Here is a 13,486-nt window from a genome sequence, read left to right on the forward strand (position 1 = left end):
ATATAAAATGACACCCTGAATAGAATGACATATATCATATGTCAACTTTTGACAATTATGGTTTATTTGAAATTGTAACATGCGGTTCATAACAATAATTTGACTCGAAATACCAAGTGTGTGGTACCAAAATATTCGTAAAAAAGTGCCTTTTCCAAATATGCTAATGAGCCACCCTCGTTCAATTTGAAAAAATTGAGATATGATTAAAAATACGATTTGGGCATCTTTTAATCGGCCAGGACAGGACACGAAAAACAATAGACGATCAAATATATTTTTCCAAGGCTCCTGAATAAAAATTAGTGGTTTAAAACAACCATGGCACTCTAGATTAGAATTTAAAATACGAGTTTTTTAAATGAAAATATCAAAAGTTGGCATATGATATGTCATTCTATTGTCTGAGTGTCATTTTCTATCGAATAAAGTAAAAATATACCGAGGAGAGTCATTTCCGGTAAAACAGAAAGTGTCCAAAAACAATTGAATATCAATCCTCATTTATGTCATATACTAACATACCAAATCTCTTTTTTTTATCTGAAAAAATAAAAAAGTTATAGGGGTGAGCCACTTTTGAGACGCACCCGGTATATAATATACTGAGGATATAATAGGAAAAACAAAAAACAAAAAGATACTTCAGTTAATAACTAGTCTAATACCGTATGATTGAAAAATCGGCGTCCAGTTGGCTGGGAAATGACGATCGATGACATTTCCCACATAAATTTACATATAAAATGACAGCGATCGTCATTTCATAACCAATTTTAGCCGTTTTTTTTTCGATCATACGGTATATCAGCAACAAAAGCATTTTTAAATTGTCTGAATGCAAAAATAACATGCGTAAAGACGTTACTTTCTATATGTTATTTTAGATAAATTTATTTAAATTATCAAAAGAGCACAACCAGAAAAACCTATATCTTCTTATTCTGTAAATTATCACACTTCTATGGGGAGTCCCTTGCAAACAAGTGCAAGTATTTTAAGGAGTGGCAGCTCTGGACAAGAGAAATATTTTCTATTGGCCATTTTTGTACAGGGCGAGTCTTAAATAACTGCGAATATTTTTAATATATTCGACTCCAGAAACACGCGTATGAGGATTTTCTTGCGAAATGAATGCTTACCTAATAAATTTACATTTTGAGAACCGCCAAAATCAATCGGCAATCAGCTATTCGACGTCCTGTGTTGTCAGATGGACCATAAATTATATTGAAAATATATCATAAAATGGCAATAACAGATTTCTAATATGTATGCAAAACATGGGTAACGTAGGAGCAACAATGCAAAGCTTACAACAACCACAAATAACCATCAACAAACAACAAATTTCAGGAGAATAAACATTTTTTTAATTTCCCAGAAAATGTGAAGAAGAATAATATGAATTTCCCAACAATTTTTTTGTCAAGGAAACCTCATGTTTGTGTGTCCCTGTGTTCGAATTATACTACATCGAGTTAAAATACTTTCATACAAAACACCCTGTATATTCGCATTTCGTTTCATCTCACTAACCTCGTATCACCTACCCTCACTAAATCTTAGATCAAATAATATTATATTGGTACCACCCACTAGCACCTGCCGATATTTGGTACTTTACGTTCACGTTCGCGCTTGGATTAAAAAAGCTCGGTACTATACTTTACTTCCCCCACTCCTGGCGGTACCGCACAAAACCCCGAAATTTTATATTTATACTTTTCGTACATACTGACTTATATTAATATTCGACGCATACCCTTACGGTTCCATGGTACTTAAGTACCATACACGTAAATGAAACTACATCGTTTTTACGGTATTATACATTTTTTAAGTAGTAGAGAAAATTTGTGTAGTGATTTTTGAGTTGTGATCTGTAGAGGATTTATTTTATATTACTAAGAGAATAAATAAGGTAAAATATAAAATATATTTTTTTTTTCGAATTTATAATAATGGAAGACGAAACGTATAATATTTATTTATTTATATGTTCCTAGTTAAATATGTTATGTTTTTTATTGTTACCTTTAGGCTTGTATTAATGCAACATGATTGTATACATATATTTATACATTTTTAAGTTCTTTATATTTTTGCTCTTAGAAAAATCATAAAAAATTACTTATTAATAAAAAGCCGGTTAAATTATTTACAATAAAATTTTTAAAAGATTTTTTATTAATTTAAAAATTAAAGCATATTGATCAATTAATGAATACCTACTTTTTTATATTTTTCTCAAATACATAATAGTATAATATTAATTATTAAATCAAGTATTCTTTGTTTTTAAGAAAAAAAATTATAAGAACAAACAAATATGAACTAATAGTTCAGTAATAATTATTATATAAGTATAATAAAACATGCTATATAAACCATCTTGTACATATAATTAACTAATTCAAAAATGGTTTATACGTAAATATAGACAAACCTTATACAGGGTAAGTCTTAAATAAGTGCAAATATTTTCAGGGCTGGTAGATCTCGATAAAAGAAACATAGTTTCTCTTTACCGTTTTTCCAATCCAAAATAAGGCGAGTTATTTTATTTTGAAAATTCCCCCAAAAAATATTTTTTGCTAAAATGTTGAGAACCACTGGATCTTTTCTGGATTTTGTTTCTTGTAAATTTAAGCTACTACCTATGTTGCCATATTTTCAACAAATTAACTAAACAAAGTCCAAAAATAATACAAATTTTCAATTTTTTTTCGTGAAAAAAATCCTTATAATCGTGTTTCTGGGGTCGAAATATACTACCCCTAAAATATTTGCATTATCTAAGACTCTCTTTGTGTATTTGAAATAGGAAAAAAATCTTTAAAATATATGGGGTATTACATTAAAAAAAGTGGAGAGAAAATACATTTTTCTGAATTTCTGATCGTTTTTTGTTAATTTTTGTTTTCCTTTTTGGCCAGGGAAAACTCTGTACCATTGTAGGAATATAATATAGAGTATTGCCAAAATTTTCCAATAAAAAACTTACCAATCAAAACAAAATTAATCAAACAATAAAACCAAAAACAAAAGGCAATAAAAACTTGGTTAAAAACATTGATTTTGAAAATGTTATTGTTTAAGAAATTTTAATTTATAACACATTCTAGACAATAAAATATATATTTTTCCATATAACCTTTTTATTAGACTTCTTCATTCATTACTATTCTTTTACATGTCAAACAGTTAAATGGAGATTGCATTTTTAAGCAGCGATAAAAAACGAACCGTTAAACTTGGCATAGTTCTTTTATAACAAAAACTTTACTTTTACAATTTCGAAAAGTTGTCACTCTTCGAATAGACGATAATATTCTCTTTCTGTATTTTCTTATACACATTATTTACGCTAAATTTGACTATGTTTTGTGCGTAACAAATTGAACCCTAACCATCCGAGACAAAATGTACCTACATTACAATAAAACTTTGTTTTGAATATAATGTAGGTCTCATATTAAAAGAATAATACTTTTAATATTAATTTAAATATGTAGCAGTTTAAAAAATAGTTATTTTTTATACAAGACGATAAAATGGTATTTTATCGTCGACCGAAAAGATTAATTCACGAGCGGGAGACGATAATGCAATTTTATCGTCGTGTATAAAACAATATTTTTTCCATAGCGAGTTACGTTTTAAAAAATATTCAGAAATTATTATTTCAAGGAATTTATTACGAGTAGAAAAATATTGTGCTGGGTTGGCGTTGGTTTCTATGTAATTTGACAAATAAATAAAGCTGTCTCTTTAGTTGTCAGTTTTGAGTCAATATTTTTTAATTCTCTTTCGTGTCGATTGCTGATTGAATTGGAGCCAGAAATGGCTCAAAACGAAATAAGTAAATTACCAATAGATATTCAGGCTGAGGCAACAAACGCCATATCCAAACTACTTCCATTTAAATCCCGAATAACTTATGAAAAGAAATACAAAAATTTTCAAAAATGGAGGTAATTAAAAAACGTACGAGAAGAAATAAAGTTGTTAACCTATCCTCGCTGTTAAAGTATCATTTAATCTACCCTTGCGGTTAACGTACTATTTTATCTAGTATTTTTGATAGATATAAGGCAATTTTAACAGTTGCTATTGGAAAAAAATACATTATTAGGCTTCTAAGATTTCGAAAAAGAAACACAATGATTTTTTTTTATGGTTTTTTAATTGTTTTAATTAATATATCAATGCATGCAAGAGTGATACAAACTACTATAAATGAAAAAGAGAGTAATTATATTTAGGTTTATTGAAGAGCACTAAAACCCACATTCAAAAGAATAACTTTAGATATTTTTGATTAGCCCGTTTACGAATTATCACCGATTTCTTTTTAAATATTTCTCCTTTTTTATGGCCCTGTATTTACTTATGAGCACCAGTCAAGGTAAAAGATAACCGCCAAATGAAGTTGTCATTTCAGAAATTTATCTATTTAGTGCTTTAATATTATTATTAAAAACTCATACCAACATCGAAAATATTAGCCATGAATTACACTACCGAAGAAAAACTATTGATGATTAAATGGTATTATCAAGGAAATAGTTATGAAAAGGTATCGGATACAGAGCAACAAATCAAATGACAACGATAATTACTAAAAAGAATATGCAGTAATTTACGAAATACCGTAATGACGTCACCAATCTCTTTCATCTGGTTGTCAAGTGATTGAGAGAGTTCGACAATATATGACGTGACGTTGTACGATGGCTGAGCATTCTATACATTGTCTCTAATTTTTGTTTCATCCTTAATAAGTGTATAGGGTGGGCCAAATTGAACACTTAAGAGTCGAAATATACTGCCCTTAAAAATAATTGTATTTATTTAAGACTCACCCTGTAGAAAGTCAGATCGCATATTTTTACGATTTTTTTTAATCAAAATCCAATTAAAAATATGTTTTTTATTACAAATATAACAATATAATGTATAAATAAATATTGTATCACTATATTGGATACCAAATAATGTAATTGCTTTTAGGTTATAACATTTCTTGCAAAATGTATTTCGGATTTGGTTTTGTATTTTATAGGATTAAACGTAAATGAAAAATATTCCTGAGAAATTTTAATACCTCTTTCGTAAATATATAAAATTTTATAATCACAAATTACAATGCTTATACAGGGTGCGCCATATCTCGCGGGGAGATACCTCACGTAAAAATAAGTTTATTTATTTTTCATATCAACATACGTCCGATTCTGCTTTGTTTCGTAAGCACTATCTAAAATAAAAATAATAAAAATTCATACCGTATATTCTTTGCATTTCCTTGTTAAAACAGTCAACTGAAAATCTTAGAAAATTGTCAGACACTTTATGTCAGTTTAATAATATATTTCGTACTTTTGTGCTTAGGCGTAAAAGTGCTTAATTTTTATGCCTAGGCGTTAAAATGACATTTTTATATTGTCAATCACCTCGCAAAAATTAATACTTTTGTGACGTTTGAAAAAGGGTAAAGAGAAAATATTGTTTGTTTCTTTTATCGAGAAATCTGCAAGGCCCTGTGAAAATCACTGAAAAAAAGGATCTCTCAGTCGAAATGAATATGACTTTGACCCAAAAGATTGGCGCTTTTCAATAGGGCCAAGAACGACGTTTCTTTGCCCAAAGCATTAACTATCTTTTCATAAGCTTTGTTTATTGCATGTTTGCTGCTCTGTATCCGAATAGATCGATACCTGGAAAATCTACAATCGCAAGGAATATCCAGAGATTTGAGACCAAAGGTACCCTAAATAACTGCAGATGTGAAGTAAGGCAGGAACAAAGAGAAGATGCAAGAAATCATACCGACTTGGAAGTTCTATTGTGCGTGTAAGAGAACGATGGAAACATCAGCACAAGGAAACTTGAGGATGAAATAGGAATAGATCACACTACAGCGTTTCGAATTTTGAAACGACATAAATACTATTCCTTCAAATATGAAAAGCACCAAGAGCTACGAGATGGGGACGAAATACGGCGGCAGGCGTTTTGTTTTGATATCTTCACTCCTTGGTATATTTTGGGGTGGTTCATCACTCTACAAATTACAAAAAAATGTTACATCACGATTAATCAAAGTAAAGCAAATAAATTATTAAAATTATAAGCTTTGGTCACATTTTGATTTTTTTAATACGACGACTTGAAATTCTAAAATTTTTGTAATTATTTGCATAAAAAAATCGATACCTATATTCTTATTCCATCTATAGTCACGCATGCATTATCTAAACAGGTGCATTAGGTAAATGTCTCTTACCTTCAAATATAGCAAATAAATGCTCTAATTTCCATTTTTTCAGAAACTCCTTTAAAGAATCTATATATCCTAAAATTTGTCCATAAAAAATGACAAATGCATGTTAATAACGATCACTAATTTGTTATACAATATGCGTTTAAAAAGCAAATTATGCAAAATTCCAAGCAACAAAACCCGTGCGTACTATGATATGATGATCGGACTGCCGACTAGAGATGGGAAAGAATCGATTTCAAAAATCGATTAATCGATTTTTGCGTGAGTATCGAAAAATCGATATTTTTTAATTTTTTAATCGAGTAATCGGTAATTCGATTTTATTCCTCTACTATAAAGAAAGTAATAAGTAAATTGTTGCAAAATTAAACAATTCCCTTTACAAATATTTAGATACAGTACGTCTGTCCGTTCTGTAGCTACGGGGTATCCGTGAGAGGGAAAACGATATTATCTCGATGTTTTTCGTAAAAAATTAGACGACGCGTCTCATCAATAAAAAAACGACAAATTTGCAAGTAGCCAATAAAATGAGTGGGCGGAGCGATTTGCGGTGACGTACTCGTCAAGTCGACGTATAAAATATACTGTTGTTTATTTAAATGTTTTTCGTCCGTATTCTTTTCATAGACAGAGATCCAGCAGACGTGCTGTACTTTGGCCCTAAAGTATTTATGTATTCTTGCAACGTCAGTGCCCTCTGAGAGGGTTTTTTCACAGGCAGGCATAATAATTTCAGCCAAACGAAGTCGATTAAAGTAAAAAATGTAAATAAAATGATTTTTGTAAACAAGAACCAACAAGTTTTAAGTTTGTAAAGCAATATTTATCTATGTGATCTCTACCTCTACAGGAGGAACAAAGAACTAATGTTTTTTTTATTGTTTTGTATTATTTATTTTTTTTATTCTTATTTTTTTGTGGTGTAGAGTGTTAACCTAGTGTGTTAACTTTAGGTGTGGAGTGTTAACCTAGACCAATAGTAATAGTGTAATACCATACCAAACATCTTGATTTGTAACTTGAATGACGATTATTTTTTATTAATAAAATATATTAAATAGAATTAATGTTTAGATACATTTATTTAAAAAAATTAAAAATCGGCTTTTTAATCACACCGATTTTTTAAATCGATAAATCGATTAATATTTAAATTTATAATCGAAAAATCGATCTACCGTGGAATCGATTTTTTCCCATCTCTACTGCCGACTGATTGTATATACTGTCCTTCGTCATCGTCTTTGCGTGTCGTTATTATTTTTCATCAAAAGAGTATTTAGCTATTGGAAAAATATCCATGTTTCTTGAATGAAGTACTTCCTAGCGTATTTTTCTTATTATCTTAAAACAAAGTAACGTGCACTTGGTTGAATGAAAATAGATCAAAGAGAAATTTTCGAGTTTTTCAAGAGAACCAGTTTTCTTGAGTTAAGAGAGTTTTTCTTCAGGCAAAATATTTTCTTTTACGCTAAAATAAATTCTCTTGCTACCAAATTTTTTTTTTCAAGAACGATGACGACTTTAGTTCAAGTCTATCTTTTTTATCAGTTATCACTAGTTATCACTTATTTAAGGCGCACTCTGTATAGTCTCTACTCATAAGTCCTCTGAGAAAAAGACTAAGGAATTTTTAAGATTTTCGGAGATTATTACTAAAATTAAAGGATTTTTTTTCGGTTTCAGAAAATGGCGCCTTCTGAGGTCAGTCAATCCGCGCCTCATCATCATTCTGATCACTTGACTAGTCAAGAGAAAGTGAAAGTAATCGAAGAAAAGAAGGCTAAAAAGGACTATTCTGGATTGCTACCGGCGGAAATCGGCACAGATTACAACTTCAAACGAGAGATAGTGTGGAAAAATGCAATTGGTTTTTTGGCATTGCATTTGGCAGCTCTATATGGACTATGGGTGATGTGTGCGTACTGTATGTGGAAAACGGACATCTGGGGTAAGTTTCCATTAGATAGTACGATATTTTATATTTTATTACGACCTCTACAATATTCGGAAAACACTTCAGAGGACTTCAAGGCCGCGTTTCTTCGCCTAACTTTATCGCCTAAGCTTGTCTTGGCCTATTTCCGTTTGTCTTCACCTACTTTTATTTCTTAAAAACGCCTCGAAACTACTCGTCGAATTGCGGAGAAGGCAAGGATGTAAGGGGATTTTATTTGTCTTGTTCAATTTCGTTTTGTTTACTTCCACGACGTGTTTGTATCTATACCCGAGACAAAGGACTTTTTTTCATAAATCTCAGTGAAACAAGTAAACCTAGACGTTTCTAAAATATCTGTTGTTGCGTTGATATTTCGTTAATTACATCTCATTTTATGTTGATATATATATTAATTAATAATATGTATAGTATACAGGGTAGTGACAATTTCGATGCTCAACATTGGCATCTCAGAAACTACGAGAGATACGAATTCGGATAAATGGGATAAAAGTTGCGTAATTAGAAGTTTGACAAACGCCTATGAAGAAACCCCCGGTATCTTGATTAATTTCGGATTTATGTCAAAAAAATTAAAACAATACGTTTATTTTAAATGGAAATATCTTCAGAACTATTGTATCTATTGGAACGTAAGTTGGTAGTTTTATATTTTTAACCTCAATTTGGCCAATTAAATGCCGTTTTCAGAAAATTTCTAAGCCTTCTAGATTTTGCACAACAACAGTCAAGTTTTTGTTTACTTATGGCCGCCATTTTGAATTTTTATACTATTAGATAGAGCGAAAGAAAGTCTATATGGTGGTATCTAATTTTTATTCATTATTGTAGTGTAATTAAATTATTTTTTGTTTATTCTGTTAAGTGTCAAATCCGGACGCACAAAAATTGTATAATAGAGTTCAATACAGGTCAATACAGAACCAAAAATTTTATTGTCAAGAAGCTCTGATGTTCAAGGTATATCTTATTTGTGGTCTGGTTTCTCTAATTAAATGAAGATTTTCTTTTGCATAATAATGTGATTTTTTTTCTGTTAAATGTACCAGTATTTGTAAATAAAGATTCATCCGTCCATAATATTTTTCTAGAAAAAAGGGGGCTCTCTTGAACACTTTCCCCAAACCATTTGCAAAATTGTAATCTTCTCTCGTGATCACCAGTATGTAAAAAAAGTAAATTTGATACACATTTAAATTTAAAGTTGTGATATTTATGTTTTTTGATAATCTTCCCTACATAAGAATCACTTATACAACACTCGCGACTTATTTTACAGCTAGAGGTTTCCGGGCTTATTTCAATCTGAGCTGGCACATTAATATCATTAAGCCTTTTAAAACATTGCCCTCTTCTTTTCATTTTAAAGACATAGGTGTTTGTCAAACTTTTAATTACGCAACTTTTGTCCCATTTAACCGAATTCGTATCTCTCGAATTCGTAGTTTCTGAGATGCCAATGTTGAGCATCGAAATTGTCACCATCCTATATATTTAAGAACAAAACTTTTCACTTAATCTGCAAGAATATAATTACAATATTTTTATTATTTAATTTTATTATATTGAATTAGTATATAAAATTGTATATGTTATGTTTGTTTACGGCCTTAATTGATTAATATAACGGTGTAGTCTTTCTTGATGAGCAATACTGACAATATCATCTATACCTAATATCTAGCTGTTTGGGAAAATTATTGATTGACCCGATGTCAATAAAAGTATGGTCCACGGACATTTTTAAAAAGCAATGTTCTGTTATTGTTGAAAAAAACTGTAAAAGTTACTTTTGTTAGAACACAACATGGTTTGATATAAATCCGGTAACGGATTGGTAATGTAGGAGATGACACTATTGCAAACTGTCATGAAATTTCATGAGAATGAAACTTCGGCAGTAATTTTTTTTAATTTCCCGGAAAATACCATGAAATATTTGTAAAGTTTTCAACATTTTTTTGAAAACAATTCTTATGCATTTGTTTATGGAAACAAACAATAGTACCGGTAGTTAAAATACTTACCCTGTATAATGATAATGAATCTTATCTTATTGGGCGAACGGTCTATTTTGTTATTATGCAGTATTTCAAGGATGTCTAATGAACTGTTTGTTTATATGTTTTATTTATGTTTAATTAAATATTAACAATAATATGTATAACTATTACTATAAATATAACCATGAAAAATTGGGATAATGACATCATCAACAGTTTCTCTATAATTCTAAATATAAAAAAAATATTGTATCACACTACTACTCCCGACCATTATAGAACCGCACTCCCAATTTCAAGATCAAGGTGATCATAAATTTATTCCGAATTATTAAATTAAAAATATGCGAGGTACCACTTTCACTGGGCCACACTCTTTAAAGGTACGCAATTCATAAGTAAACGACCTCTTAAAACCCAGACACGTGTATATATGTGGCAAAATAGCGATTAATAAATAAACTAGTTTATATTTCCAAATTTCTATCCTGAGATATGACATAAAATGAAAATAAACCATGTCAGCCACGAGTGAGCCATTGTGATCATCAACAATTAAACTATATTTCTAAAAGCCTGATAGCACAAGGGCCTCACTATAAACGCAAAAGGCGTTTTCTTGTGTACAGTGTGACATTCTGAAAGATGGGACTAATTTAACTTGAAGGGTATATCTGCAAAGAAATGCAATCAATAGGGCAATAAAAATCGCCATATAATAATAGGGCAACAAAGATATCCATGGTTAAAAGAGCTACCTGAGAAGGTCCTCACAGTGTGTGGGGTATTAGGGTTGTAAGATTTAATACAGAAGTTTTGTTAAAATATATTTTGTTACACAACGTAAAATAATATTATAATGGCACTACAAATATTTATTTACCCGTTATTGGAATTTTCAGTAATATTGCATTATACGAGTACACTCAATTATCGTATATATTAATGAAGAAATCTAAAGTTTTTATTGTTAAATGAATGTAACAGGTTACAAACCATAAATAACATAACTATAAAAAACAATGTCACACGTTTAGAAAAACATTTCAATTAATGTTGAGTTTTTACAATAATTGAAATAATATGTAATTATAAGTCATCTCCACTGAAGTCAGAGTCGTCAGAATTTCCAACTGAAATTAGCAGAGATTCTACTGTTTCCTCCAAGAGATTTTCAAGATCGCACATTTTTTGCTCCTCTTTTATGACGTGGTTTGTGACACTTGTTCAATTTTTGGCAGAGATTTGTGATATCGACATATTCGTAAGTTCTCATATTCTTTTAACTTGAACGTTGTGTTATTCCGAGCTACCAATCCTTTTATTTGTGCCCATATATGTTCTATGGGATTTAATTCACGGTGGTAGGGTGGCAACCGAAGTACATTTATTCCACGCGCTTTAGCCATTTGTGATTTGCTTTGCCTAACTATTTGTACCAGCTCCTTTTTCAACATTTCGTTTTTGAATGAAATATCCTTTTGAGACAACCAACCTATAATGTCGCCTTTCCTCCAAAAGCGGTTGGCAATTATGTTTCTATTAATCTCGAATGATAACTGACGTTTTTCATAACGATGAGAGAGTTTTCTGGAAGTAATGTTATCATTTGTGAAAAGTAATCTTCAAAAACATCAGTCGTCATTTCTTCATGATAATGCAAATCCGCAAATCTAGACACTAGCGGTAAAATCTGCCTCTTTGCGGACGATACTAGTTTCATTTGGAGAGGCCCAGATGTTACGGCACTATACAGGGTGGTCCGAATTGTGTTCCGGAAACTTCGGCGGCATATTCTGCAGATAAAAATAAGCAAGAAAGTTCGTAAAAATGTATGTCCTAAAATGCTTAGTTTCGGAGATACAGGGTCTAGAAATTTAATTTTTATTGCGATTTTTTCCAAAGAATTTCAGAAGTAACTTCAATATTTGGATGAAAATTGTTGTGTCTAGGAGATTTTTGATATGAGTAATTTGATTTTGATGTCAATATGACTCCTAATAGTAGGAGGCGCCACCTACATGTATTTTAACTGCTTTGAAGAGTAATAACTTTTCGTCCGTACCTGTATCAAACTGCTGAGTGAAAAAATATACATTTCCGTGACTTTTTACGTAAAAAATATCTCTTGTCGTTGAGCAACTGTTCCTTTATATTTAGAATGGAAATAGTCAATACATGTCATTATTGACAAAACATAAACACCTTGAGTAGATAGTTATTTATACATTTGGGAAATTTTTATTTTTTTAAATTAATCATAAATTTTCTGCAAAAAAATGATGAAATAACAGTTTCTGTTGAACTTTTGGCACAAAAACATTTAAAATTTATGATTTCAGGCTAATAACTATTTAGACAACATGTTTAATTTATGTCATTGATGACAGGTATTGATAATTTCGATTCGAAATATCTCGAGAACCATTACTGGTAGCGATTTTTACCAAGAGATTTTTTTTACGTAAAAAACGTCCTAAATGTATATTTTTTTACTCTGTAGTTTTATACAGGTACGGACGAAAAATTATTACTCTTCAAAGCAGTTAAAATACATGTAGGTGGCGCCCCCTACTATTAGGAGTCATATTGACATTAAAATCAAATTTCTCATGCCAAAAAACTTCCAGACACCAATTTTCATCCAAATATTGACTTTACTTCAGAAATTATTTGGAAACAATTGAAATAAAAATGAAACTTCTACACCCTGTATCTCCGAAACAAGGCATTTTAGGACATACATTTATACGAACTTTTTTACTTATTTTTATCTGCAGAATATGCTGTTGATGTTTCCGGAATACAGTTTGGACCACCCTGTATAATACTATATATCCAGTGACCACCATTAAATGTTGGAGCGATTCTAATTTCCTATGCCTGAACCTATGAAAAACTGAAGTTTTGTCATATAAAAGTACTATACAACCTTTTGTACTTAATAACACCACTATTGACGTCGTGGACTCTGTGAAATTCTTAGGACTCGTTGTTGACAACTCGTTAAAATGGGACTTGCACATCGAAGCTTTATCAAAGAAACTAAGCGCTGCCTGTTTTGCGCTAAGATCAGTGTCTAAGGAACTTAACTTATCAACCTCTAGAATAGTCTATTATGCCCTTTTTGAGTCGCATCTTCGTTATGCCTTTCTGGGGTATTTGCTGCGCGACAAAATTTGATCGTATTTTCAAACTTCGAAAGAGAGTTCGATATTTATTGGGACT

General features: G+C 30.7%; 1 protein-coding gene across 3 annotated transcripts in view; it reads left to right on the plus strand.

Moving 5' to 3' along the window:
- The window catches only part of LOC115882267 (acyl-CoA desaturase 1-like), a 74,881-nt gene that overhangs the window by 42,704 nt on the left and 18,691 nt on the right, over positions 1–13,486 (plus strand). For 2 of the 3 annotated variants that reach the window (XM_030900214.1, XM_030900212.1), the window contains exon 2: positions 7,982–8,246. In XM_030900214.1, the coding sequence (XP_030756074.1) occupies positions 7,985–8,246 (262 nt within the window). In that variant the 5' untranslated portion in view covers positions 7,982–7,984. Of the gene's footprint in view, positions 1–1,712; positions 1,925–7,981; positions 8,247–13,486 lie in introns of those variants that run through there. The other variant, XM_030900213.1, reaches the window with a different exon arrangement.

Source organism: Sitophilus oryzae, unplaced genomic scaffold (assembly GCF_002938485.1).
Source record: "Sitophilus oryzae breed Bouriz unplaced genomic scaffold, Soryzae_2.0 scaffold_177_pilon_pilon, whole genome shotgun sequence".
In the NCBI taxonomy this organism is placed as follows: Eukaryota; Metazoa; Arthropoda; class Insecta; order Coleoptera; family Curculionidae; genus Sitophilus; species Sitophilus oryzae.